This window comes from Rhinatrema bivittatum, chromosome 3, assembly GCF_901001135.1.
Source record: "Rhinatrema bivittatum chromosome 3, aRhiBiv1.1, whole genome shotgun sequence".
NCBI classification, from domain to species: domain Eukaryota; kingdom Metazoa; phylum Chordata; class Amphibia; order Gymnophiona; family Rhinatrematidae; genus Rhinatrema; species Rhinatrema bivittatum.
Window position 1 is genome coordinate 231,361,505 of NC_042617.1, and position 26,756 is coordinate 231,388,260.

At 47.3% G+C, this 26,756-nt stretch overlaps 1 protein-coding gene across 21 annotated transcripts in view; it reads right to left on the reverse strand.

The window, feature by feature from the left end:
- AFDN (afadin, adherens junction formation factor) overlaps positions 1 to 26,756 on the reverse strand; it is a 1,391,435-nt gene that overhangs the window by 1,086,178 nt on the left and 278,501 nt on the right. For all 21 annotated transcript variants that reach the window (XM_029594302.1, XM_029594301.1, XM_029594288.1 and 18 more), the window contains one exon: positions 14,229 to 14,491. In XM_029594302.1, coding sequence (XP_029450162.1) covers positions 14,229 to 14,491 — 263 coding nt within the window. The remainder of the gene's footprint in view (positions 1 to 14,228; positions 14,492 to 26,756) is intronic.

Below are 26,756 nucleotides of genomic sequence, written 5' to 3' on the forward strand. Positions count from 1 at the left end.
GAAATTTACAATCAGCAAATAAAGGGGGGTTTTTTTTGTTTTTTTTAGCAATTATGTCTGTTAAATCTGCTCACATGACTAAAGTCAGAGAGCGAGAGCGATTTCACTAGCTGGGCCTATTGATTTGAGATTACAATCAAATTATTAGACATTCAAAAAATATTTAAAGACATGGTTATTTACACAGGCTGTTGGAGATGTTGCTATTTGAGGGCTTCATATCTTATCAAGGGCTAAGCTATCGATGTATTTATTTATTTATTTGATGAGTTGTATATACCGTTATTCGGTAGAGCCATCATAACGGTTTACAAAGTGAATATTATTTTCTTAACAGTATTGAAACATTATAATAGAATGAGCATATATAGAAATAAGCAAGTCAGGTCAAATAACTATTCTTGGGTTGGAAGTGGAGGGAAGCGAGTTTGGTTGGGGATTAGAGTTGAGAGTTCATTTGATGGTTGGTATGGTCAGTTGATAGTGGGTCAGTGAAGAATTTGCGGAAGAAAAACGTTTTTAGGTCTTTTATGAACGTTTTTATGTTGTGCTGAGTTCTCAAGTCTTCAGGTAGTGTATTCCAGAGTTTGGGGGATGCAATGGAGAAGGCTCTTTCTCTTGTTGTTGTCAGATGTGCATCTTTTATGGTAGGGATGTTTAAGTAACTTGAGTTATTGGAGCGAAGGTTTCTAGAGGGTTTTTGAGGAGTTATGTTAAGCGTGTTTAGGCCTTGGTCATCTTTGTTTAAAATTTTGTGAATGATGGTCATTGCTTTGTAGGCAATACGTGCAGTAATAGGAAACCAGTGAAGCGATGTTAATATGGGCGTTATGTGGTCATTTCTTTTTGTTCCTGTTAGGACTCTGGCTGCTGAGTTTTGTAATATTTGTAGAGGTTTGAGGGTTGAAAAGGGTATTCCTACTAGTAAGGAGTTGCAATAGTCGAATGTGGAGAAAATGAGTAGTTGCAGGACTGTTCTGAAATCGTCTGGGTTGAGAAATGGTTTCAGATGTCTTAGGGTTAAGAGTCTGTGGTAGCCTCCTTTGGTTTTATTTCATATGTGGTTCTTAAAAGAGAGATCTTTCTCAATGATGACTCCGAGGTTCCTGGTGTGGTTGGTGGGGATTATAGATATGTGTTTGTCTGGAATTGTCAGGGGTGGTGGCGCTGGATTCTGTTTTTTGTCCATGAGAATTATTTCAGTTTTTCAAAATTGATTATTAGCTTCAAAGAATTTAGGAGATGTTTGATTGAAACCATTAGATCTGAGGTTTTCTTGTAGGTGTCTTCGATAGAGTTATGTATGGGAATTAGAAGCTGAATGTCATCAGCATACAGGAAATGTGTGATTTTGTGCTCTTCAAGTAGTTGGCAGATGGGGAGAAGGTAAATGTTGAAAAGGGTGGCAGATAAAGCAGATCCTTGAGGGACTCCAGTGTTAAGGTTGATCATTTTTGATGGCTTGTTTTTGATTAATACTTGGCATGTACGGTCAGATAGGTAGGAGGAGAACCATTGTAGGGTTGTCCCAGTTAAACCAATTTGAGTTAGTTGTTCCAACAGTATCTTGTGGTTTACTGAATCGAAGGCGGCCGAGAGGTCAAGGAGTATGAGGAGGTATTTTTCTCCCTTGTCAAAGCCTCTTATAATAATGTCATTTAGGGAGATAAGGAGAGATTCAGTGTTTAGGTTTTTTCTAAATCCATACTGGGATGGGTGAAGGATTTTGTTTCAAGATAGTCGTCAAGTTGAGTGTGTACGACTTTTTCAATGGGGTTTTGACAATGAATGAGAGGTTTGATATGGGGCGATAGTTGGAGAGTATTTCAGGATCAAGGTTGGGTTTTTTTAGGATTGGTTTTATGACAGCCGATTTGAGGCATATGGGGTAATTACCTTCAGTTATAGAAAGATTAACAATTTTGGTAATGGTTTTTGATATGGTGGGTTCTATTGATTTAAGGGTTGTTATTGGGATGCTATCAATTGGATGGCTGGCGGGGTTCATTTTGTTTATAATAGACAATTTCAAGTGTGGATGCGGTATCAAAGTTGGACCATGATGAAGTTAATTTGGCGTTAAGTTTGGTGCTTTGGTTGTTGTCGGTTAAGTTGGATTGGATTAAGTGAGATATTTTGGTGTTGAAGAAATCAGCGAAGTCTTCACTTCCATGTTTGGTGGATGTGAAGTCTTGAGTGGTTTTGATAAGTTTCTGAACTATTGTGAACAACATTCTGGGATTATGATGAAATTTGGAGATTTTTTTGGAGAAGAATTCCTTTTTTGCATTGTTGATGATGTTTTTGTACTCAGTTAAGCTGGTCCAATAATTATTTAGTGTGGTGGTGTTTTTGGTTTTTCTCCATTCCCTTTCTTTTTTCCTGAGTAGTCGTTTGGCAATCCTTATGTTTTTATTATACCATTGGTTCTTGTGTTTGGATTGTTGTATAGATTTAGTGATGATGGGGTTAATGGAGTCTGCCACTTTTTTTTGTAATATTTATCCAAGATGAAGTTGCAGTCTCAGAATTTGTTAGGTTTATGTTGTTAAGTTCTTCTTGAAGAGATTTTTGAAGGAGATCTGTGTTGAATGGTGGATGGTAGGAGATTATATTTGGAGATGTTTTGGGAGGTTTAAAGCTGGAGTTGGCGTTTAGAGTCACTTGGATGAGGTGGTGGTCAGACCAGGGTATTTCTTTGGTTTGAATAGAGTTTGCGTGCCAGAAATCAGTGTTGATGAAGATGAGGTCGATAGTGTGGCCAGCTTTGTGAGTTGGTGATTGGATTATTTGGTTTAGATTTAAATTTGAGAGGGCATCGGTGATGGTTTGGCATGTTTTAGATTGCGAGGGTGCATGAGAATGTTGAAGTCTCCAAGGATTATGATGGGTTTGTTCTTCATGATATATTCTATGAATGGTGAGCAGTTTTTTTTCCGAGGGTTCCAGGGGGACAGTAAGCAAGGCAGATCTGTAGTTTAGGTGAATCAAATAACGCAATTTCAAATGGTGGAGATATGTTTAATGAGCGAAGTTTGAGTTGAAGGGTTTTTTTTGAGATAAGCATTAAGCATTAAGCCACCTCCTTTTTTGTTTTTTCTGGGAATTGAGGTGGTGTTGTAGTCTTGGTTGGATAGTTGGTTAATTAGTACGGCATCAGTTTTTTTGAGCCAGGTTTCTGTTATTGCGATGAAATCAGGTTTGGAATCGGTCATTGATTAGAGGGATTTTTTTTAATATTGAGCGGGTGTTGATAAGTATGAAAGAGAGTAGTAAGTAGTTTGAGAGTTGGATATTTGAATTGCTTTTGTTTGTTGGTTGTTTTAGTTTGTTGCGGGGTTTGGTTGTGTGTATCGTGTGTTGAATGGATGTTTGGGAGGGGTGTGGGTTGTTTGCTTGAAGGTGGTGTTTTTGTAATCATTTTTATTTTTGCTTCTGGTGGCAATAAGTTGGGGCTGCGCGAAGGGGCATGCAAAGGGGCCTGCTCCTTTGGACGCGCTCCTTCGGCGCGCGGTGCACGGCGCTTGGGGGGGAGTGTGGATTTAAAATCACTCACCCGGCCCCTTCTGCGACATCAGGGGGCTGTCCTAGCAGCGAGTCAGGTGGTAGCGAGGAAGGAACAGAGAGGCCTTTCTGAGGCCTGACAGTAGATTAGTGACGTCGGGTGCAGGTGCGTTCGAGGGGGGTCAGTTCGCTGGGTTCTTCCGTTGGTGAGATGGTTGTGCTGCGGGGAAAGCCCCTGCGGAGTTCGTCGACGGCTGAGAGGAGAGAGGCGTCCGATCGAGGAACCAGAGGCCGGCAGGGATTGAGGAGTCCCCGAGAGGTGGTAAGTTGTGTAAAAGTCAGATAACGGCCCTCAAGTGAGTGGTGGGGGCGTCTGGGGGGAGTGTGGATTTAAAATCACTCACCCAGCCCCTTCTGCGACGTCAGGGGGCTATCCTAGCAGCGAGTCAGCGAGTCAGGTGGTAGCAAGGAAGGAACCGAGAGGCCTTTCTGAGGCCTGACAGTAGATTAGATGTACTGAGAGGCTGGTGTTTTAATAATGTTTATTGATTTGATTTGGAATGAGGAAAGATACACAAAGATGAGAATTCAACAATCTTCTCTCGCCCTAGCTTAATAGTACCCAGGTAGAAATGCATCAAGCTAGGGCGAGAGAAGATTGTTGAATTCTCATCTTTGTGTACCTTTCCTCACTCCAAATCAAATTCAGTCTTCACTGTTGTGTACTGTGCTGTTCGTACATCTGACTGTGCATGTAAAGCTGGCCCCGAAAACCCTAGTCCACCACTAGATCATCACCCTCGGGTTACTAAATGACCCTCCTATAGTGGTATAAATAGATGAGAGCCTTATGAAGTGTCTCTCAGCAGCCCAAAACAAGGAAATGCCTGTCTGGGCAATTCTCAGCTTGCAAAGTATAAATATCGCGGCAGCGATAAATTTAACACGTGCTGTGGTAAAATACATAGAAACATAGAAACATAGAAATGACGGCAGAAGAAGACCAAACGGCCCATCCAGTCTGCCCAGCAAGCTTCACACGTTTTTTTCTCTCATACTTATCTGTTTCTCTTAGCTCTTGGTTCTATTTCCCTTCCACCCCCACCATTGAAATATCTAGCTTGATTAGTTAGGGGTAGTAGGGGTAGTAACCGCCGCAATAAGCAAGCTACACCCATGCTTATTTGTTTTACCCAGACTATGTTATACAGTCCTTATTGGTTGTTTTTCTTCTCCCCTGCTGTTGAAGCAGGGAGCTATGCTGGAAATGCGTGATGTATCAGTCTTCTCCCATGCTGTTGAAGCAGAGAGCCATGCTGGATATGCATCGAAAGTGAAGTATCGGACACAATTGGTTTGGGGTAGTAACCGCCGTAACAAGCCAGCTACTCCCCACTTTGTGAGTGCGAACACTTTTTTCTTCTCCCCTGCCGTTGAAGCAGAGAACTATGCTGTATATGCATTGAAGGTGAAGCATCAGGCTTATTTGGTTTGGGGTAGTAACCGCCGTAACAAGCCAGCTACTCCCCTCTTTGTGAGTGTAAATCCATTTTTCCACATTTCCTCTTGCTGTTGAAGCTTAGAGCGATGTTGGAGTCACAGTAAGCATGTGTATGTTTATTGAATAAGGGTATTGTCTCCAGGCAGTAGCCGTCATTCTGGCGAGTCACCCACTCTTCATTGGCGGCCTCTTGACTTTATGGATCCACAGTGTTTATCCCACGCCCCTTTGAAGTCCTTCACAGTTCTGGTCTTCACCACATCCTCCGGAAGGGCATTCCAGGTGTCCACCACCCTCTCCGTGAAGAAATACTTCCTGACATTGGTTCTGAATCTTCCTCCCTGGAGCTTCAAATCGTGACCCCTGGTTCTGCTGATTTTTTTCCTATGGAACAGGTTTGTCGTTGTCTTTGGATCATTAAAACCTTTCAAGTATCTGAAAGTCTGTATCATATCACCTCTGCTCCTCCTTTCCTCCAGGGTGTACATATTTAGATTCTTCAATCTCTCCTCGTACGTCATCCGATGAAGATCCTCCACCTTCTTGGTTGCCCTTCTCTGTACCGCTTCCATCTTGTCTTTGTCTTTTTGTAGATACGGTCTCCAGAACTGAACACAGTACTCCAGGTGAGGCCTCACCAAGGACCTGTACAAGGGAATAATCACTTCCCTTTTCTTACTCGATATTCCTCTCTCTATGCAGCCCAGCATTCGTCTGGCTTTTGCTATCGCCTTGTCGCATTGTTTCGCAGACTTCATATCATTAGACACTATCACCCCAAGGTCCCTCTCCTGCTCCGTGCACATCAGCTTTTCCCCCCCCATCGAATACAGTTCATTCGGATTTCCACTCCCCATATGCATGACTTTGCACTTCTTGGCATTGAATCTGAGCTGCCATATCTTCGACCACTCTTCCAGTTTCCTTAGATCCCGTCTCATTCCCTCCACTCCTTCCGGCGTGTCCACTCTGTTGCAGATCTTAGTGTCATCCGCAAAAAGACAAACCTTACCTTCTATCTCGTCCGCAATGTCGCTCACAAAGATATTGAACAGGACCGGTCCCAACACCGATCCTTGCGGTACACCACTTAAAACCGCTCTCTCTTCAGAGAAGGTTCCATTTACCATCACACATTGTCTTCTGTCCGTCAGCCAATTTGCAATCCAGGTCACCACCTCGGCCCTCACTCCTAAGCTTCTCGTTTTATTCACCAGTCTCCTGTGCGGAACTGTATCAAAAGCTTTGCTGAAATCCAAGTATATGATATCAAGCGCTCTTCCTCGATCCAATTCCTTGGTTACCCAGTCAAAAAAGTTAATCAGATTTGTCTGACAGGATCTTCCCCTGGTGAATCCATGTTGCCTCTGGTCCATCAATTCTCTGGACTGTAGATAGTTCACTATTCTCTCTTTCAGCAGTGACTCCATTACTTTTCCCACCACCGAAGTGAGGCTAACCGGTCTGTAGTTGCCAGCTTCCTCCCTGTTCCCACTCTTGTGAAGCGGGACCACCACCGCTCTTCTCCAATCACTCGGCACCACTCCCGTTTCTAGGGATCTATTGAACAGGTCACACAGCGGACCCGCCAGAACATCTCTGAGCTCCCTCAATATCCTTGGATGAATCCCATCAGGCCCCATGGCTTTGTCCACTTTCAGGTTCTTTAGCTCTTCCCACACATTTTCTACTGTAAAAGGATTTTCATCCATTCCACTTCCCTCCAGTTTCTTGTTGTGTAGAGATGGTCCTTCTCCAGGGTCTTCTTTAGTGAACACAGAGCTGAAGTATTCGTTTAATATTTCTGCCATTTCTTCGTCTCTCTCCACACATTGATCATTACCACCTTTCAATTTCACTATACCACTTTGGACCTTTCTCTTTTCGCTGATGTATCTGAAAAATGTTTTGTCACCATTTTTTATCTCCTTGGCAATCCTCTCTTCTGCTTGACTTTTTGCCAACTTGATTAATTTCTTTGTCTCCCTCAGTTGATACAAATATTCTTCTTTGTGCTCCTTCCTTTGGGATCTTTTATATTTCTTGAATGCTATTCTTTTAGCTTTAATTTTGTCAGCCACCTCCTTTGAGAACCAGATAGGTTTCAATTTTCTTTTGCTTTTCTTTACATTTCTAACATATAGAGCAGTTGCCTTGGTGATTGCTCCTTTTAGATTGGTCCACTGTTGATCCACATCTCTCTCGTTCTCCCATCCTTTAAGTTCTTCCTCCAGGTACTTCCCCATTTCCTCGAAGTCTGTGTTTTTGAACTGTAAAACTCGGGTCTTTGTAGTTCTTTTCCCTATTCTTTTAGTGATATTAAACCATACCGTTTGATGATCACTACTGCTGAGGTGGGCGCCCACCTGGACATCTGAGACATTATCTGCATTAGTGAGCACTAAGTCGAGTATAGCTCCTTCTCTCGTGGGTTCCAACACCATTTGTTTGAACAAAGATACTTGCATGGCATCCACTATCGCTCTACTATTTTTAGTTTCTGCAGATGGGATTTTCCAGTCTACATCTGGCATATTAAAGTCACCCACGATCACCACTTCTCCCTTCTTACCTATCTTATGGATGTCTTCAACCAGATCTCTGTCCAGCTCTTCCTTTTGGTTTGGAGGCCTGTAAACCACTCCAATATAAATGGACGCTCCGTCATCTTTTTTTAGGTCGAGCCATAGAGCTTCTTCCTTACCCCAACTTCCTTGTAGCTCAGATGCTTGGATGTTGTTTCTAATATAAAGAGCCACACCTCCCCCTTTTCTATCCTCTCTGTCCTTCCTTAACAAGTTGTAGCCTGGTATTGTTGTATCCCATTCATGAGATTCTGTGAACCATGTTTCTGTGATAGCAACAATGTCCAATTCTGCCTCAGTCATTAGGGCCTGCAGATCTGGGATTTTATTTCCCAAACTATGAGCATTTGTGGTCATAGCCTTCCAGGTACTCTCTAAGATTATTGCTTTTCCTGGACTCCTTATAAGATATTAGTTGAGATTTGTTATTCACTTCACTCTTTCTTTTTGTAGATGTGCCACTGTTGACAGAGTTATTCATCTCAATTAGATTTTTCTTTTGGTTATGGATCTTGAAATACTGCATGCATTGTATTTTCTCTCTCTTTGCTGGTAACACTTCAATGTTTTTCTCAAGAACTTCTTCCTACCTATGTGAAGCACTAATCAGTAAGTGAAAATTTACCCTAACCATGCTTTTTTTTTTTTTTTTTTAGCGCTGGCACTATTCATGCAAAATTTATAACCTTTTGATGAATCTAGGACAAATTTTGTACCTGAGGGTAAAGTGATTTGCCTAAGGTCATAAGGAGTAGCCGTAGGATTTCAATCCTGGTTTCTCTGGTTCGCAGCCTGCTGCTCTGTACTCCTTTACTCCACTATTGCTCCGCCCCACTCAACTTACCTTTAATCCCTGAATAAGTCGCAGAACCTCTCTGTTCCAATTTAGACTATAAAATCTTTTAACAGGAACTTTGTAATTATATATACACACACACACACTAAATAAAAATGTTTAGTATGCTGGGTAGTAGTTTTTAGCGCTGGGTAGTAGTTTTTAGCGCTGGCACTATTCATGCAAAATTTATAGCCTTTTGATGAATCTAGGACAAAGTTTGTACCTGAGGGTAAAGTGATTTGCCTAAGGTCATAAGGAGTAGCCGTAGGATTTCAATCCTGGTTTCTCTGGTTCGCAGCCTGCTGCTCTGTACTCCTTTACTCCACTATTGCTCCGCCCCACTCAACTTACCTTTAATCCCTGAATAAGTCGCAGAACCTCTCTGTTCCAATTTAGACTATAAAATCTTTTAACAGGAACTTTGTAATTATATATACATACACACACTAAATAAAAATGTTTAGTATGCTGGGTAGTAGTTTGTTCTGCTCCCATACACTGCAAAATGGACAGGCTTAAACTTAAAATGGTACTTCAGGAGAAAAAAAAACTCACAAAAATTAAGTGCAAATAAGGAAGCCTAGTTTTCTCATATTTTATTTACTATATCCACCAACAAAACCAAAGCACTTCTCACATGATGCTGAATGGAATATATGAAATAAGGAAATTTACCAGGTTGAGCAGGTGCATTTTAAATTTTCACAAAACCATAATCATACTTTCTAATCAGCTCTGAGATATCAGATTACATCTAGCATCACTAGAAAATACCCTTTAACTCATATCTTTAATATTCTTTCCTTCCCCATCCAGCATCTGTCATAATGCAGGAGAAAGCAGAGCTGCTTACCTGTAACAAGTATTCTCTTAGGACAGCAGAATGTTAGTCCTCACAAGTGGATGACATCATAGATGGAGCCCGGCACAGAAAACTGACTGGCACCCTGAGCATGCCACTATCCACGCGTTCATGTGCAGTCCCTCTTCAGTCTCATAATATAGAATTACGAAAAATGAACTAGGAGAAAATCCAACTCCGCAGGGTGGCGAGCGGGTTTCCTGAGGACTAACATTCTGCTGTCCTAGGAGAACACCTATTACAGATAAGCATTTCTGCTTTCTCCTAGGACAAGCAGGATGGTAGACCTCACAAGTGGGTGAATCCCTAGCTACAGGCTCTTCCAGAAACAAGGGGATCAACAATCACCTAACCAGATGCCAATGGGCACAACAACCAAGGTACTTGTTGGTAACACAGGGAGACAGCCTGAACCCAAACAAAGGGCCTGAGGAAGGAAGAGTTGGGTTTCACAGCTGAAATTGCTTGGGCATTGGCCGTCCCTGTCCAGATAGTAGTGCGAGGCAAAGGTGTGGAGGGAACTTCATGTCGCAGCCCTTGCAGATCTCGTCCACGGAAACCGCTCGCAAGTGGGCCACCGAAGTTGCCATGGCTGACAGAATAAGTCATAATATGGCCCCCAAGCTGCAGTCCCGCCTGAGTGTAGCAGAAGGAGATGCAATCCACTAGCCAGTTGGACAGAGTATGCTTAGCAACCACAACTCCCAATCTGTTCCTATCAAAAGAGATGAAGTGTTGCGTGGACGGCCTATGGCCTGATGTCTGCTCCAGCCAGAAGGCTAAGGCGCTCTTGCAATCCAAATTGTGCAGCGTCTGTTCACCCTGGTGTGAATGAGGCTTTGGAAAAAAAAAAAAGTGGGTAGTACAATGGACTGGTTTAGATGAAAATCCGTCACCACTTTAGGGTGAGTGAGGAGAACCACCCTATCATGGAAGAACTTCGTGTAAGATGGATACGACACCAAGGTCTGAAGTTCACTGACCCTGTATACCGATGAGACTGCCACAAAGATGACCTTCCAGGCCAGATACTTCAGGTCACAGGAGCACAAAGGGTCAAACGGAGCCTTCATAAGTTGGGACAAGACCACATTGAGGTCCTAGGACCCAGCAGGGGTTCTTAGGGGAGGCTTCAGCTGAAGCAGACCCGTCATAAAGCGCCCCGCTATGGGCTGCATTGAGATGGGCGAACCATCCACACCTTGGTTGCAAGCCCCAATAGCACTGAGATGCACCTGGATGGCGTTGGTCTTTATGCCAACTTCCGAGAGGTACAAAAGGTAATCAATTAGCTTCAGTGTTGAGCAAGCAAACAGATCCAAGCCATGGCGCTCACATGAAACAGAAAACCTCCTCCACTTCAAGCCATAAGACTTCCTTAGTGGAAGGTTTCCTGGATGCCACTAGAACCCAAGACACATCATCCGAGAGGTCTAAGGGCTGCAAAATCACCCTCTCAACATCCAAACTGTTAGGGACAATGCCTGGAGGTTGGGATGGTGCAGTCTGCCCTGATCCTGTGTGATGAGGTCTGGGGAGGTTCCCAGATTGATTGGCTCCCGGAGGGAGAGATCCTACAGGAGGGAGAACCAGATCTGCCACGGCCAATACGGACTGATGAGGACCATGGTACTTGGTCTTGTTGGAGCTTCAGGAGAGTCTTCAATGCTAGTGGAAGCAGAGAATATGAATTCAGGAGGCCCATGCCTGATGTCGGGCAAAGGCATCTGATGCTGGTTTGCCATTCTCTCTGAACAGGGTGCAGAACTGGTCTACCTTCCTGTTGCAAGGAGAAGCAAATAGGTCCACGACCGGGCTTCCCCAGAAACAGAAGATCAAATCCGCAACCTCCCGCTTAAGGGAAAACTCATGGGGGTGGAAAGAACGACTCAGGTCATCTATCACATTTTCCGTCCCCAGCAGGTACATAGCTCGTAGCAGAATGCCCTGGGACAGAGCCCAAAACCAGATCTGAACCACCTCCTGGCAGAGAATGAACAATCTCGTGCCTCCCTGCTTGTTGGAGGTACCACATCGCCACCTGATTGTCTGGATGAGGACCACCTTGTTTGCCCAGGCCATCTCGAAACACCCAAAGAGCGTATAAGATCGCTCAGAGTTCAAGAAAGTTTATTTGACACCTCACTTCCTGAATAGACAATCGACCCTGAGTGTGGAGACCCTCCACATGGGCTCCCCAACCCAGGTTTGAAGCATCCATGGTGAGCACAATTTGAGCAGGGAAAGCATGGAAGGGCACCCCTGTTACAAACGGGACAGATTCTCCCACCATGACAAGGTGACCCGGAGTGATGGAGTAATACGGATGCGTACCCGAAGGTCCTGAAAGGCCAAGCACCACAGAGACCACAAGGTGCACTGCACCCTGCGCATGTGTAGGTAAGTGAAGGGAGTGACATGGATGGTTGCAGCCATATGTCCCAACAGGCGAAGCAACTGGTGCACCGAAAACTGGCAACTCAGAGATCGCTCTCACCAAGGACACTATGGTGAGTGCTTGATCCCAGGGCAGAAACTATTTGGCTTGAGCTGTGTCAAATCTAGCACCAATGAAGTCCAGCTGAAGAGACAGGTTGAGCTGCAACTTTGGGTAGTTGAACTGAAACACCAAGGTCTCCAACACCCAAATGGTGTAGTGCAGGGACCGAAGTGCTCCCCCTCCTGGGTGGCGCTCTAGATAAGCCAGTCATCCAGGTAGGGAAAACCTTGCACTCACAGCTGCTGCAGGTAGGCCTCTACCACGGCCAGGCACTTTGTGAAGACATGGGGTGCAGACACCACGCTGAAAGGTAGCACCCTGTACCGGAAGTCTTCTCGCCAACCACGAAGTAATAGCTAGTAATAGCAGTGGCTATTTTCTAAGTCAACTTAGTTAATAGCAGGTAATGGACTTCTCCTCCAAGAACTTATCCAATCCTTTTTTAAACACAGCTATACAACTGCATTAACCACATCCTCTGGCAACAAATTCCAGCATTTAATTGTGCGTTGAGTAAAAAAGAACTTTCTCCGATTAGTTTTAAATGTGCCACATGCTAACTTCATGGAGTGCCCCCTAGTCTTTCTATTATCCGAAAGAGTAAATAACCGATTCACATCTACCCGTTCTAGACCTCTCATGATTTTAAACACCTCTATCATATCCCCCCCTCAGCCGTCTCTTCTCCAAGCTGAAAAGTCCTAACCTCTTTAGTCTTTCCTCATAGGGGAGCTGTTCCATTCCCCTTATCATTTTGGTAGCATCTTGTACCTGGAGTCCAACTCAGTCAGGAGCTGGAAGGGGACGTATTCCGCCATGGCTCGCCCAAAGCCCGCAAACATTGTCCTCGGGAGGGGATTTAGACTTCTCCTCTGGAGAAGATGGCTCAGAGGCATCATCTCCCCATGGGTCAAATGGGGCATCCTCCTCACTAAGATTGCCGGGGACACTGGCGGGGGGAACCCTTACTACACTCTTGGTGCGCGGCACCAAAGGGCACCGAGAGCCCGAAGGGCACATAGGGCATCGCAGGCATCTGAGGCCCTGAGGGCTTCAATGGCCCCAGTAGAGACTTGAGCAATGGCAGCTGCGGAGTCTGCCTCAGAAGAGGCACCACCAGGCCTGAAGGTACTCTCATCTGAAGAATTGGTAATGCGAATGGTCTCCGTCAGTGGCAGCGTCGGCAGGGCACCAAGGAGCATATAGAAGCGCTCCTGCAATGGTTCCAGCATCGACGGCACCCCCAACAGGCCCAGTGGCTCAATGCCTTATAGGGCTCAGCCTACCGCCAACCATACTCTGCGTTCTACCTCTTCTTCTAATGCAGCAGAAGAGAGGACAGCTGGAGGAGGCGGCGGCACTATCTGGTCTCCCTCGGAACCCCGAGGGAGACCGATGCCTGGCAACGGTATTGGTGGGGACCACCTTGGGCTCTCAGCCTCGATCGAGGTGACGCCTCCTTGGTCCGGGGCCACATCAGGGGCATCTCGGCTGTCGAAGGTGCCTTCTCAAGCTTGGTCTTGTGTAAAGATGGAGAACGAGGACTGTGCTTCTTCGACTTCCCACTGTGCTCGACCTGTACTTTCCCCAATGCTGAGAGAGACGACGACAATCCAGACCTGGAAAGAGAGGAAAGAGATGTCGGCCAGATCTCATCTCCCAATTCGACCTGGAGACTCTGTGGTGGAGAAGACAGTACAGCCTCTGTAGTCACCGGATCCTCCTTCCCCAAGAGCGTCGATGACCCTCGATGTGGAGCTCGAAGGACCGGACCTCTGGTGCCGAACAGCTTCTCAATCTTATCTAGGTGCGTGCGGCAACCCTTAGGGGTCATCTGGGTACAGAGGAGGCACCCCCTGATGTTGTGCGATTCCCCCAGGCACAAGACACAGACCTCATGGGGGTTGGTAATGGACATCGCCTGAGGGAACTGGGGGTAGCCGCGAAAGCTTGACACGTCAAAAAACAACCGATGAGTGATGGTCACCGGGGGAACAGCACAGTCAGGGATCAACTGCGAAGAACGCAAAAACTCACTGCGACGCCCACTAATTAGAGCCAGAATAATGTTGAGGGACCCGGTGCAGGAAAAAACTAGAAAAGAATTCGAACGTGGAAGTTTTCCAAGAAAATGGCACAAGCTCCACATTCATGGGATGATAGCTCTGCAGAACAGACTGAAGAGGGACCCCTCGTGGACGCAGGGATAGTGGCATGCTGGGCATTCCGTGCCGGGCTCCATCTGATGTCACCCACTTGTGGGGACTAGCATCCTGCTTGTCCTAGGAAAATGCCTATATCCTCAGCACCAATGCACTATGTTTCTAGAATCTCAAACCTCGGTATCAAAAATAACCCAGGAATATTCATTTACTATTTGCCTGTTCAACAGTCTTACTTATGAAACATTCTCATTCTATTATGTGTTCCTTACTTACCCAGTTTTCTGCCTTTGGCCTTTGACTACATTTCCTCCATCTGTGGCTTTTTTACTAATAATTTGGTCTTGACTGGGATCCACAAACTTAAATACATGAGATGACCCAAACTGCACCTTCATGCCACTCTGCAACATAGTGGTCTCTGAGATTCTCTGCCCTTCAACATACGTATCTGCATTTATATTTCCAGGGGTGACAGTTACCACTCCATCCATGTTGGTGAGATCACAGTGATGAGGCTGGATTCCAGGGCCAAAAAGCTGCAAGAGCACAATCAACATTTATTAATGCAATGACTACACAATCCATAACCTTCAAAGTTTTGCCATGACATCTCTAAACTTGTTTCATTATGTTGTTATTCTTAGGCTATTCACTTTAAGAACATTTTTCACATCTGCTTGATAAAAATTCTTTGCAGAGTATCACAGGATAATTATTGTAAACAAGGAAGAACACTAGAACATTTCTATTTACATAGGGTAACAGTCGATTAGACTGAAACAAAACCTTAAGGACATTAATTGTAGCCTTCTTCTGATTACCTGCCATACCTACTGTACCTGAATGTAACTTGCTTTGAGTTATCAATGAACAGGTGACAGCTAAACATTGCAGTAAGTTAATGTTCTTTGTTTCTGTCCTGCCAATTTCCTTCTAGTCATGTATGTATGTTATTTTACTCACTATATTTTAGTTGGTTGTACACCGCTTTCATTGGTCTTCGGACTCAAAGGCAGTACATACAAATTTTTTAACTAAATAAATCTGGCCTATCAGTTCAATTATAATCATCCTTTATTGGGTTATAGTGTCATGAACATTCATTCACAACCATTTGAGGTTTTTCCCTTTATTTTATATCCCTTCCCAAATTAGCCCAGCCATTGCAGTAATGGTCCATTGCCAGGGGACACTAGAATGTTCCCTGCGGAAAACAGTAACATGGGCCTTAAATCAATGGTGTTGCCACTGAACAATAAATGATACTCTTTCCCCCACATAAGCTGTAAATATTGCCTCTCCAGCATACTCAGCAAGCAGAGTACTAGCCTGGGAGTCAAATCCAAGTCCTCCACAAGACAGTGAACAATACTTGCCACTGAACCAACCCATATGAATAGTACTACTACTGAACTAGCCTATAATGGTGAGATTACTTACCTGATAATCTCGTTTTCCTTAGTGTAGGCAGATGGACTCATTACAAATGGGTATAGTGTGCTCGTGCTAACAGTTGGAGACGGATCTGACGTCAGCACGTGGTACATATACCCCTGCAGGAAGTGCAGACGTTCAGTAATCTTCCTTGCAAAAGCTGTATGGATATATGTGTGACTGACCGATTGATTAACTGAATATAATTAACCTGAACGATTGATAGTAGCTGGAGACCACCAGTGTTCTCAACCGGCAGGTATATGTATATGTGTATATATATATATATATATATATATACATATACATATGTATACATATATATATATATACATATATATATATATATACATATACATACATATACATATACCTGCCGGGTGTCGACACCCGGCAGGTATATGTATATGTATATATATATATATATGTATATGTATATATATATATATATATATATATATATATATATATAGGCAGCCGGGCAGGATGCTGAGTCCATCTGCCTACACTAAGGAAAACGAGATTATCAGGTAAGTAATCTCACCATTTCCTAGCGTGTAGCAGATGGACTCATTACAAATGGGATGTACAAAAGCTACTCCCGGACTGGGTGGGAGGCTGCCCGAGGTACGTTTAGGATTGCCCTTGCAAATGCTGAGTCCTCCCTAGCCTGGACGTCCAGACGGTAGAATCTGGAGAAGGTATGGATGGAGGACCACGTTGCCGCTTTACATATCTCTACAGGCGACAGCATCCTAGTTTCTGCCCAGGAGGCCGCTTGTGCTCTGGTAGAGTGAGCCTTGACTCGTGGTGGTGGTGGTTTTCCCGCTTCTACGTAGGCCGCTTTGATAACTTCTTTGATCCAGCGAGCAATAGTCGCTCGTGAGGCCGCTTCTCCTTGACGCTTCCCACTGTGAAGGACGAACAGGTGGTCCGTCTTTCCTACTGTTTCCGACATTTCCAGGTATCTGGACAGCAGCCTGCCGATGTCGAGATGACGCAGTATTCGACCTGCTTCCGATTTCTTCAACCCTTCCATGGTTGGCAAGGATATGGTTTGGTTGAGGTGGAAGTGTGAGACTACTTTGGGTAAGAAGGAAGGAACCGTGCGAAGATGGATAGCCCCTGGGGTGATCCTGAGAAACGGATCGCGGCAGGACAGCGCTTGTAGCTCTGAGATGCGGCGTGCTGAGCATACGGCCAGCAAGAAAACCATCTTCAAGGTTAACAGCCGGAGGGGACAGTCCTCGGAGGGGTCTGAAGGTGGGTCCTGCTAGGAAGTCCAAAACTAGGTTGAGGTTCCACAGGGGCACTGGCCATTTCAGTGGCGGGCGAATGTGTTTGACTCCTTTCAGGAAACGTGAAACATCTGGGTGTGTGGCAATGCTGTTGCCGTCACACCTGGGGCCGTAGCAGGATAGCGCTGCCACCTGAACCTTGATTGAATTGAGGGACAGACCCTTCTGAAGCCCATCTTGCAGGAAATCCAAAATTATGGGGATTGTAGCGGCATGTGGGTTGGTGCTGCGAGTTTCGCACCAGGCTTCAAATACTCTCCAGATCCATATATAAGTTAGTGATGTGGAGAACTTGCGTGCTCGGAGGAGTGCATCTATTACCGCCCCTGAGTATCCCCTTTTCCTCAGTCGAGCCCTCTCAATGGCCAGACCGTAAGAGAATTGAGCTGGATTCTCGTGGAGGATGGGACCTTGTCTCAGCAGGTCCCTGTGAGGGAGCAGGGGTAGGGGATCCCCTGCCAGTAGTCTTCTCATGTCTGCGTACTAGGGTCTTCTTGGCCAGTCCGAAGCCACCAGAACTAGGCCTCTGTGCCGCTGAATTTTGTGTATAATGGCGCCCATCAGGGGCCATGGGGGGAAGGCATATAGCAGGATCCCCTGAGGCCATGGTTGCACCAGGGCGTCGATCCCGTGGGATAGAGGATCTCGTCTGCGACTGAAGTATCTGGGTACTTGAGCGTTGGACCTGTCCGCTAGTAGGTCCATGCCCGGAGTCCCCCACTGATCCACAATCATCTGGAAGGCCGAGGGTGACAGTTGCCATTCCCCCGGGTTTAGGCTTTCCCGGCTGAGGAAGGCTGCCGTGGTGTTGTCCTTCACGGCGATGTGGAAGGCGGAGATGTCCTGGAGATTTGCTTCCGCCCAAACCATCAGGATGGCTTTTTCTAGGGATACCTGTCGGCTTCTGGTTCCGCCCTGTCGGTTGATATAGTGGCATTGTCCGACATCACTCTGCCTGCCTTGTTTCGAAATCTGTGCGCAAATCTCAGGCAGGCTAACCTGACTGCCCGTGCCTCTAGTTGGTTGATGTTCCACCCCGACTCTTCTTTGCTCCACTGCCCTTGGGCGGTTAGCTCTTCGCAGTGTGCTCCCCAGCCGCTCAGGCTGGCATCTGTAGTGAGCAGGGTCCAGGGTGGGGAGGACATTTTTTACCCCCGGCTCGTGTGGCCGGGCTGCAGCCACCACCGTAACTGATTCCGCACTCTGGCCGGTAGAGGTAGACGCACGGTGTAGTTCTGTAATCGTGGGCTCGTTGTAACGGTCTCATATGAGCCCGTGCCCATGGTACTACTTCCAGAGTGGACGCCATTAGGCCGAGGACCTGTAGATAATCCCAAGCTGTGGGCCGGGAGGTACTCAGCAGAGTCTGCAAACGATTCCGGAGTTTTGATCTCCTCTTGGAGGTCAGGCTGACTTTGTCTCCCTGGGTGTCGAATCAGACTCCTAGGTATTCCAGCGACTGCGGAGGCTGTAGGGAACTCTTGTTCAAGTTGACTACCCATCCTAGGCTTTCCAGAAGAGATATAACTCTGTTGGTTGCCCGGTGGCTCTCCTCTGGTGACTTTGCCCTGATCAGCCAATCGTCTAGGTAGGGATGGACGAGAATTCCTTCCTTCCTGAGGGACACCGCCACCACTACTATTACCTTGGTAAAGGTTCGCGGCGCGGTGGCTAACCCGAAGGCTAACGCCCGGAACTGAAAGTGTTGTTTCAGGACTTTGAAGCATAAGTAGCGCTGGTGATCCCGATGGATTGGGATATGCAGGTAGGCCTCTGACAGATCCAGGGATGTGAGATACTCCCCTGGCTGTATTGCACTGCGGACTGACCGCAGAGTTTCCATGCAAAATCTTGGGACCCTTAAGTGCCGGTTGACTGACTTGAGATCCAGGACAGGTCTGAAGGTGCCCCCCTTCTTGGGTACGATGAAATAAATGGAATAATGTCCAGAATTTATCTCCCATGCAGGCACTGGGATTATGGCTTTTAGGGACAGGAGCCTCCGCAAGGTAGCTTCCAGTGCCGCCCTCTTGAGGGGTGGACAAGGAGATTCCACAAACTTGTCCGGAGGGGGATGAAGGAAGTCCAGTTAATACCCATCTCGGATGATGGCGAGGACCCACTGGTCCGAAGTAATCTCGACCCATCTGCGGTAGAATAGGGTTAGCCTGCCCCCTATGGCTTCGTCCCCCAGATGGGTCAGCTGATTCTCATTGTGGGGTGCGGCCGGGACCCGAACCCGAGCCAGTTCCCCTCTTGTTGTGCCTGGTCCGAAAGGACTGGTTCCTGGTCTGAGAACGAGGTGCTTGTTAGCGAGTCCTGTAGGGGTTGAAGCGTTGAGAGCCTATACCTCTGGATGGCCTAGGAAGAGGGCGCTGGTTCCTCCTTAACCTGTCTTCTGGTAGACGGGGTAACGGAGAGGCGCCCCATTTGTTAGCCAGGTTCTCGAGGTCGCTGCCGAACAGGAGGGATCCCTTAAAGGGCATTCTTGTAAGGCGTGCCTTGGAGGAGGAGTCGGCCGACCAATTTCGTAGCCAGAGCTGTCTCCTGGCTGCCACTGAGGATGACACTCCCTTGGCTGCCGTACGAACTAAGTCGGAGGCAGCGTCAGTGAGGAATGAGAGAGCAGATTCCATTTCTTCTCCCGGGCTGTTGTTCCTGGCTTGTGATAAAAAGGAACGCGTCACCACGGTGCAACAGGTCGCAATTCGTAGAGACATGGCTGCCACCTCAAAGGCTTGTCTCAGAATGGCGTCCAGGCGCAGGTCATGCGCATCCTTGAGGGCCGCCCCTCCCTCCACTGGAATGGTGGTGCGCTTCGCAATTGCGCAGACTATGGCGTCTACTTTGGGGCACGCCAGCAGCTCCTTAGTTGCCGGGTCCAGGGGGTACATGCTAGACAAGGCCCAACCCCCTTTGAATGAAGCCTCCAGCGCATTCCACTCCAGATCGATTAGCTGCTGTGCTGCTTGAAGGAGGGGAAAATGGTGAGCCGTCTGACGAAGGCCCTCTAGCAGGGGGTTCCCCTGGGGTGCCTTGGCCCAGGATAGCCAGCTTCAACAGGCATTGAGAGACCAGGTCTGGGAGATCCTCCCTAAGAAAGAAGTGTCTCATGGTTCGATACGGCTCTATCCCCGAGGCAAGTTCACCCTGCTCGGGAAGCTCGCCTTCTTCCTCAGAGCAATCTGAATCCCCCTGCCCCTGGTCCGTCTAGGCCGTGCCTAGGCCTAGACGGACCAGGGGCAGGGTCATCTGGTACGTATGGGTCGGTTCGAGGAGCAGACTGCATTTGGACAAAGGCATGAATCCCCTTGAATAATTTCACCCAGGAGAGTGAAGCAGAGTCTAGCCTCAGGGGCACCAGGTCTCTAGGGTTCCCCGGCTGCTCACCTCGGCCTGCTAGGTCCTGGGTGTTCCCTGAGGACCTGGCAATTAAACTGGGCTGGGATCGGCCCTGACCTGGAACTCCCAGGGCCTCCTCACATTGGGTACATAGGGAGTCTGCTTCCTCGCTCTGTGTGGCTCTGAGGTGGCATGCGGAGCAGAGGCCAAGAGCCCTTATGCCTGATTCTGGAGGTGCCGGCTCCGTGGACGCCTGGGCTCTCATACGCTCCATTGCGTCTATTATCTCTATGCGCCGGTGCGCTCCCAGCCGACAGTATGCGCCTTGTAAAATGCGCGAAAGCTGTGCGCCTATCAGCGTGCGCCCATGAATGTGCACTTATCACTGTGCGCCTATCAGCGTGCGCCTATCAGCGTGCGCCTAGCAATGCTATCGACGTGCGCCTAACAACTTGCACCTATCCACGTGCGCTTATTAATGCTATCAACGTGCGCCTAACCACGTGCGCCTAACAATTCAATGTGCGCCCTAACAGGGTAGAGGGCGACAGCGAGCAGGCAGGCAAAATGGCAGGCTGCCACGTAGGCAGGCCCCGCTAATCCTCGCTCTCCCGAGACCAAAGTAAAGATGTACGCCTTACCTGATCTTTGGCGCTTCCCGGCTGCGACCTGGGCGGTCTCCGACTGCGGGGGGGAGAGGGTGATTACCATGACCGCCGCGCTCGAGGAAGTGCACCCGCTGCCTCTAAGCCGCGCCCGAACTCGTCTCGCTCGGGGGCCAAGACCTCACTGCGAACGGATCGGGACAGAGGCTGCCTCTACGCCACGCCCGAGCCCTTCTCACTCGGGTGCTAGGTCCCTGCCGCGATTCGGCCACCGGACCGAGGCTCTTACCTCCGAGGGACCACGGAAATCACCTCGGGAAACTCAACTGGGGGAGGGACCCGAGGGTATCACCGGAGTGCGGGGCTCGTCTTCAGGTAGGATTCTTCTATGAATTTAGTCGTTAGTATTTGGAAGAACGCTCAGTGAGCGTTAGGTAGCTCCAAACTGCTTTGGAGACAGAAATTACTGAGCGTCTGCACTTCCTGCAGGGGTATATGTACCACGTGCTGACGTCAGATCCGTCTCCAACTGCTAGCACGAGCACACTATACCCATTTGTAATGAGTCCATCTGCTACACGCTAGGAAAACTAATATTTTAATACTAGCAGCTTGTTTTGTTATGCTATGAGATGAGATCAAGATGAAGGACCCATCCAGGACGAAGGGACAGCCATCTCCTACCATGGAAGCTCCCACTATCAGCACCAGGAAGCCCCATTAGGGCTGGAAGACTACGTGACTGTAGGCCTCAGGAGCAGCAGCAGTGAGGAAAGACCCCCACAGTAACTCTCTAGGTTCCTCTCCCCCTCCCCACCAGAGCACCTGGACAAGGCAAAGGGATGGCCAGCTCCTCCCCTGACAGCCCCCGCTATCTGCAGCAGCTGCCGAAGGGCTGCACCAAAGAGCATGCCCCTGTGCGAGCAATTTAAGGAGCAGCTCATTAAACCTTTGCCTCCTGACTGTCTGCCTGCTGCCATCCAACAGTAAGTAAATGTTGCTTACCTTTAACAGGTGTTCTCATAGGACAGAAGATGTTAGTCCTCACATATGGGTGAAATCAAAGGATGGAGCCCAATCACGGAAAACATCTGTCAAAGTTTCCAGAACTTTGACTGGCCCCTACTGGGCAAGCCCAGAATGGCACTAGCCCTGCAGCCAGCAGGGGTCCCCCTTCAGTCTTATTTGAAAGCTACAGGCAGTGCCGAAAAATAAAACTAAATGTTACGAACCCAACACCGCGGGGCGGCAGGCGGGTTTCGTGAGGACTAATATCCTGCTGTCCTGTGAGAACACCTGTTACAGGTAAGCAACATTTGCTTTCTCACAGGGCAAACAGGATGGTAGTCCTCACATATGGGTGAGTACCGAACTGAGGATGTCTGAACATGTACCAAATGTATCCAAAGGCATGCAACAGGCACAACTGGGGTGGAATTTGGAGAGGGCATCCTGAACCCCACTGGGCAGGCGGAAGGGTGTTGGTACGTCACGCTGTAAATAGGTTACGAAGGACAGATTGGCCGAAGATGGAATCTTGTCTTCCGGCTTTGTCCAAGCAATAGTGGGCTGCAAAGGTGTGGAGAGAACTCCAGGTAGCAGCCCTGCAAATGTCAGGAAGCAGCACCGATCGTAGGTGTGCTACTGAAGTCGCCATGGCCCTCACAGAGTGTGCTTTAACACGGTCTTGAAGTGGAATGCCCGCTTGCTGGTAGCAGAAGGATATGCTGTCTGCCAACCAGGCAGAGAGAGCCTGCTTACCCACAGGCTTCCCTAACTTGTTAGGGTGGAAAGAGATGAACAATTGAGTGCTTTCCCTGTGGGTAGCTGTACGGTCTAGGTAAAACGCTAGAGCCCGCTTACAGTCAAGGGTATGCAGAGCCTGTTCTCCTGGGTTGGCATGGGGCCTGGGAAAAAAGGTAGGTAGTATGATGGATTGATTGAGATGAAAATCCGGAACTACCTTAGGTAAGAATTTCGGGTGAGTGCGGAGTACCGCCTGGTTCTGCAGAAGTTTAGTGTAAGGCGGATAGGTAACTAGTGCCTGTAACTTGAAAACCAGGAAAAACCCTCCTGAAACGCAACCGCAGAAGGAGTCCACGGAGTGATTATGGGGTGGGGGTTTTTTTTGTTTGATTTTTTTTTAAAAAACAAAGCATGCCACCGAGAGGGGAGCTCGTTCAGGGCACGGCCCAACCAGGGAGCCTGCGAAAACCGCAGGCGCAACTGTTTGGGCGGGGAAAGAAGGAGAAGGCGCTTGACAAAACCAAGATCCCGCCAGGACCGGGGCCATATCCGTGGACAAGAGGCGGCACCAGGAAGATTAGCTAACACACCCGGGTTGGCTATAGGATCCGGGAGTACCGGGATCCATCGGGGGACAGGGAGGGGGACCACCCACGCCCCAAGGGACCCCGGGGGCTCTGCAGCCGGCTGAACTAGCAACGGGACAGAGCGGGGAAATTTTGTTTACTGATTTCATTAATTTTTTTTTTTTTTAAATTGATTTGTCCCCGGGTGGGGGGGGGGGGGGGTAAGGGAGGGACCTTCCACCTCCTCCTGCATGCTCACTAAAGGGAATTTACGCAGGAGGAGGGAAAAACACACAGAAAAAACGACCCCCAAAACTCCCGGGTGGGGGAGGGGAAGGAGCAGGCGAGGGGGGGTAACAAAAAAACCTTCCTGGGGAGCTGGGGGGCTCAAATCGGGGGGTAGCTACAAAAAAAATTGGCCCCCCAGTCCCAGGGAGCTCCGAAAACAGAGCAGATAAAAAATCCAAAATGGCCACCGTTCCCGGGCTGCCCGACCAGAGAACGGCCTGGCCAAGCTCTGGGGACGGGATCCCCGGGCTAAATTTGCCTTCCCTGCCGAGGAGGGACCTTCCCCACCCGACAGGGAGGCATAGAAGAAACCCCCACGGCAGAAACTCGATGGGGGCTGGCAGAAAAGAGGCAAGCTGCCTGCCCGCAGCAAAGATAGAGCCGCTCTGAGGAGAAAAAAGGCTGCAGAGAGAAAAATGATTGACAGCCTGCAGGGCTGGAGACAGCAGTAGGGAAACCTGCTGCCTCCTGCCTGTCTGGCTGCTGGTTCAAGGCCTGCTATGACCAGAAAAATTAAAAAATGCTGGTCAACTGCTACAAATAAGTTAGAGGTAGGTGAGTACCTGCAACTTATTGAAGTTTAAAGCTTTTTTTTTTTCCACTGAGCGCAGCAGCGGGTTCAAAAACCCTCTCGGCAGCCAGAGGGGGTTACGAGACCCCGAGAGCCTCGGTCCCCACACCTGGAAGCGTACACAGACTCAGGCTATGCAGCGCAAAAGGGGCAAAGCCCCCCTGAGCCCGGCAAGAGCTGGGAGACGGAGCCGTCTCCTACACAGAAAAAAGAAAAATCAATAAAAAGTAAAACAGTCACTTTTTTTTTTTTTACAAGAGAGAACTAATAGAAGTACTTGCTTGAGCCTAAAAGAGAAGAAAAGGCTGACTAGCCTACAGCAGAGAACCGAAGGGGAGATGCTACACCTGCTGGAGACATACAAATACTGAAGGGTTAGAGCAGAGCTTTCCAAACTGTGTGTCAGGACACGTTAGTGTGTCGCCTGTAGTGTGCAGGTGTGTCGCGCAAGCCCGGTCAACTCTGATGCGAGTTTGGGCTTTTTTTTTCTAGAGATTCACTTTTTTTTTTCAGTTTATGGGTTGCTTATTATTGGGTGATTTTTGCTGTCAATCGCGTTTTTTTGGGGGGCTTGGTGGGTGGAACGAGCCCAGCCGTCCTTGCATTGGCTGCTGCTGCTGATGAGGCCTGGCCATGAGGAGTACTGACTGCAAGCAGCAGTGTCTGGTGATCATGGAAGGGAGTGAAGCACTTAACTGGCAACAATCAAAAAGACGAGGTACATGAGTGTGGGGGCCAGACATGTGCTGGGGGGAGAGAGATGAGTGAGTGGGGGGCAAACGTGCTGGGGGGACAGACATGTGCTTGAGGGGGAGAGATATGAGTGTGTGGGGGGCCAGACATGTGCTGGGGGGAGGAGAGAGATGAGTGTGTGGGGGACAGACAATTTGTTTTATTATTGTTTCTCATAAATTATAACAATAACATGAATCTTGGAATATATATTTTTAATATAAATTTAAGGTTTTCATGAGATAGGTTGTGTCGTGAAACATTTTATTTATGTATATATTTAAGGAAACATACATAAATTGTCGAAATATGTTTCGTTCGTTTAACCTTTAACCTCTGGTTTACTAGTAGACTGAATTACCGTGTCGTGAAATTATGTTTGTCTAAAAAGTGTGTCACCAACATGAAAAGTTTGGAAAGCTCTGGGTTAGAGGATAGGCTCTGTCCTGATATAGGGCATCCTTCAAGTTCTAGTCTGTCTCCACCTGCTGGAAAGGAGGCTCAACCCACAGTCTGGACTGATCCGGGTACGTACAGGGAAATAGAACTACAAAAGAAATATAATGTATAGAGGGAGTGAGACAACTATATTTTTATATAGATTTTCTAAAAGAAAATTTTTTTAACATGACTGTGTGTGTGAATGAGTTTTTATGGTGAACTCTATGGTGAACTCTATGTATCGGAAGATGAATAGTAATTGAATGTTTTTTGAAGTTTTTTGATATGTTTTGTATACAATAAAAATCTTTTCTAATGAATTTATATATCACTATATATATGATATGTCGTGTTAGAGTGTGAGATATATTTTTTATATAATTGCCAATTTTTGGATCTGAGAAATCTGGGACAGGGAATTCACAGGTATGTTAGCAAAAACTGTACTACTACTTTTATATCACTATTAAAGACATAACTGTTAAGACTGGTCTTTGACTAGGGCATTCAGTGGTATGAACTGTTTATATTTTTTCCACAGGAGAATTTTATGTGACTGGCAGGAGTAATTTGTACTGGTTTTGTTTTGAATTGTGTTCATTTAATATTTACTTTGCATGTTTTATTGTTCACTGCCTAGAGCATAGCCATTGACAGTTTATAAGTGAATGAATAAATAAAAGGCATTAGCTATTCCCCAGCAAGGCAGGAAAGTGCATTAAAAGGAAGACAACAAAGCACATTTTCTTAACGCTGGAAATTTAATGCCTGGAGCAGAGCAGGGGTAAAATATAACTCACATTTCTGGTGGCCATGTTATACTATTTCTGTACCCAGTGTGGTAGTATCTAGCTGTTTCTACCAGACTGGACATGGCAATAGAATAACCGTGGCCACCAAAAATGTGAGTTTACTCCACCTTTGTCCCAGAAGTTTAATTTCCAATAAGCTCTCGGGGTGGGTACCTACAGCTTAATGGTACACCTGCGTAGTACATTCCAACTTTGGCGTAAGTAGTCTATGGGCACACTGTCAATCAAAAATGTCAGTCAATCAGCATTCACTTTCGGTCAAAGCCCCACCCACTCCCATAGAAGTGAATGGGTGTAGCCCAGACCCCATCCTGCCCCCAACCCCACCCCTCCTGCCCCTGACCCCACCCATGCTCCTCCCCCAATAGAAGTGAATGGAATAGCCCCTCCCACGCCCCACCCCCAAACCAACAAATTTAAAAGGGAATTATGGGGTATATAGCCCAAAAGGGCCAAATACAGATTTTTGTAAGGAAATATAGAGAAATGGGCCCTAGGACCTGTAAGGGTTTTTTTTTTCCTTTTTTTTCTTATTTCTTTTTCTGTTTACTGCGTTACTTAACCAGATCTCTCTTGAAGATATCCGCTTAAGTAGGAAGTTATTGGGCCACACAAAACCAGATAGCAAATGTTGCTTACCTGTAACAGGTGTTCTCACAGGACAGCAGGATGTTAGTCCTCACATATGGGTGACATCATCAGGATGGAGCCCAATCACGGAAAACTTCTGTCAAAGTTTCCAGAACTTTGACTGACCCCTACTGGGCATGCCCAGCATGGCACTAACCCTGCAGCCAGCAGGGGTCCCCTTCAGTCTTATTTTATAGCTACAGGCAGTGCTGAAAAAAATAAAACAAAACGTTACGAACCCAACACCGCGGGGCGGCGGGCGGGTTTCGTGAGGACTAACATCCTGCTGTCCTGTGAGAACACCTGTTACAGGTAAGCAAAATTTGCTTTCTCACA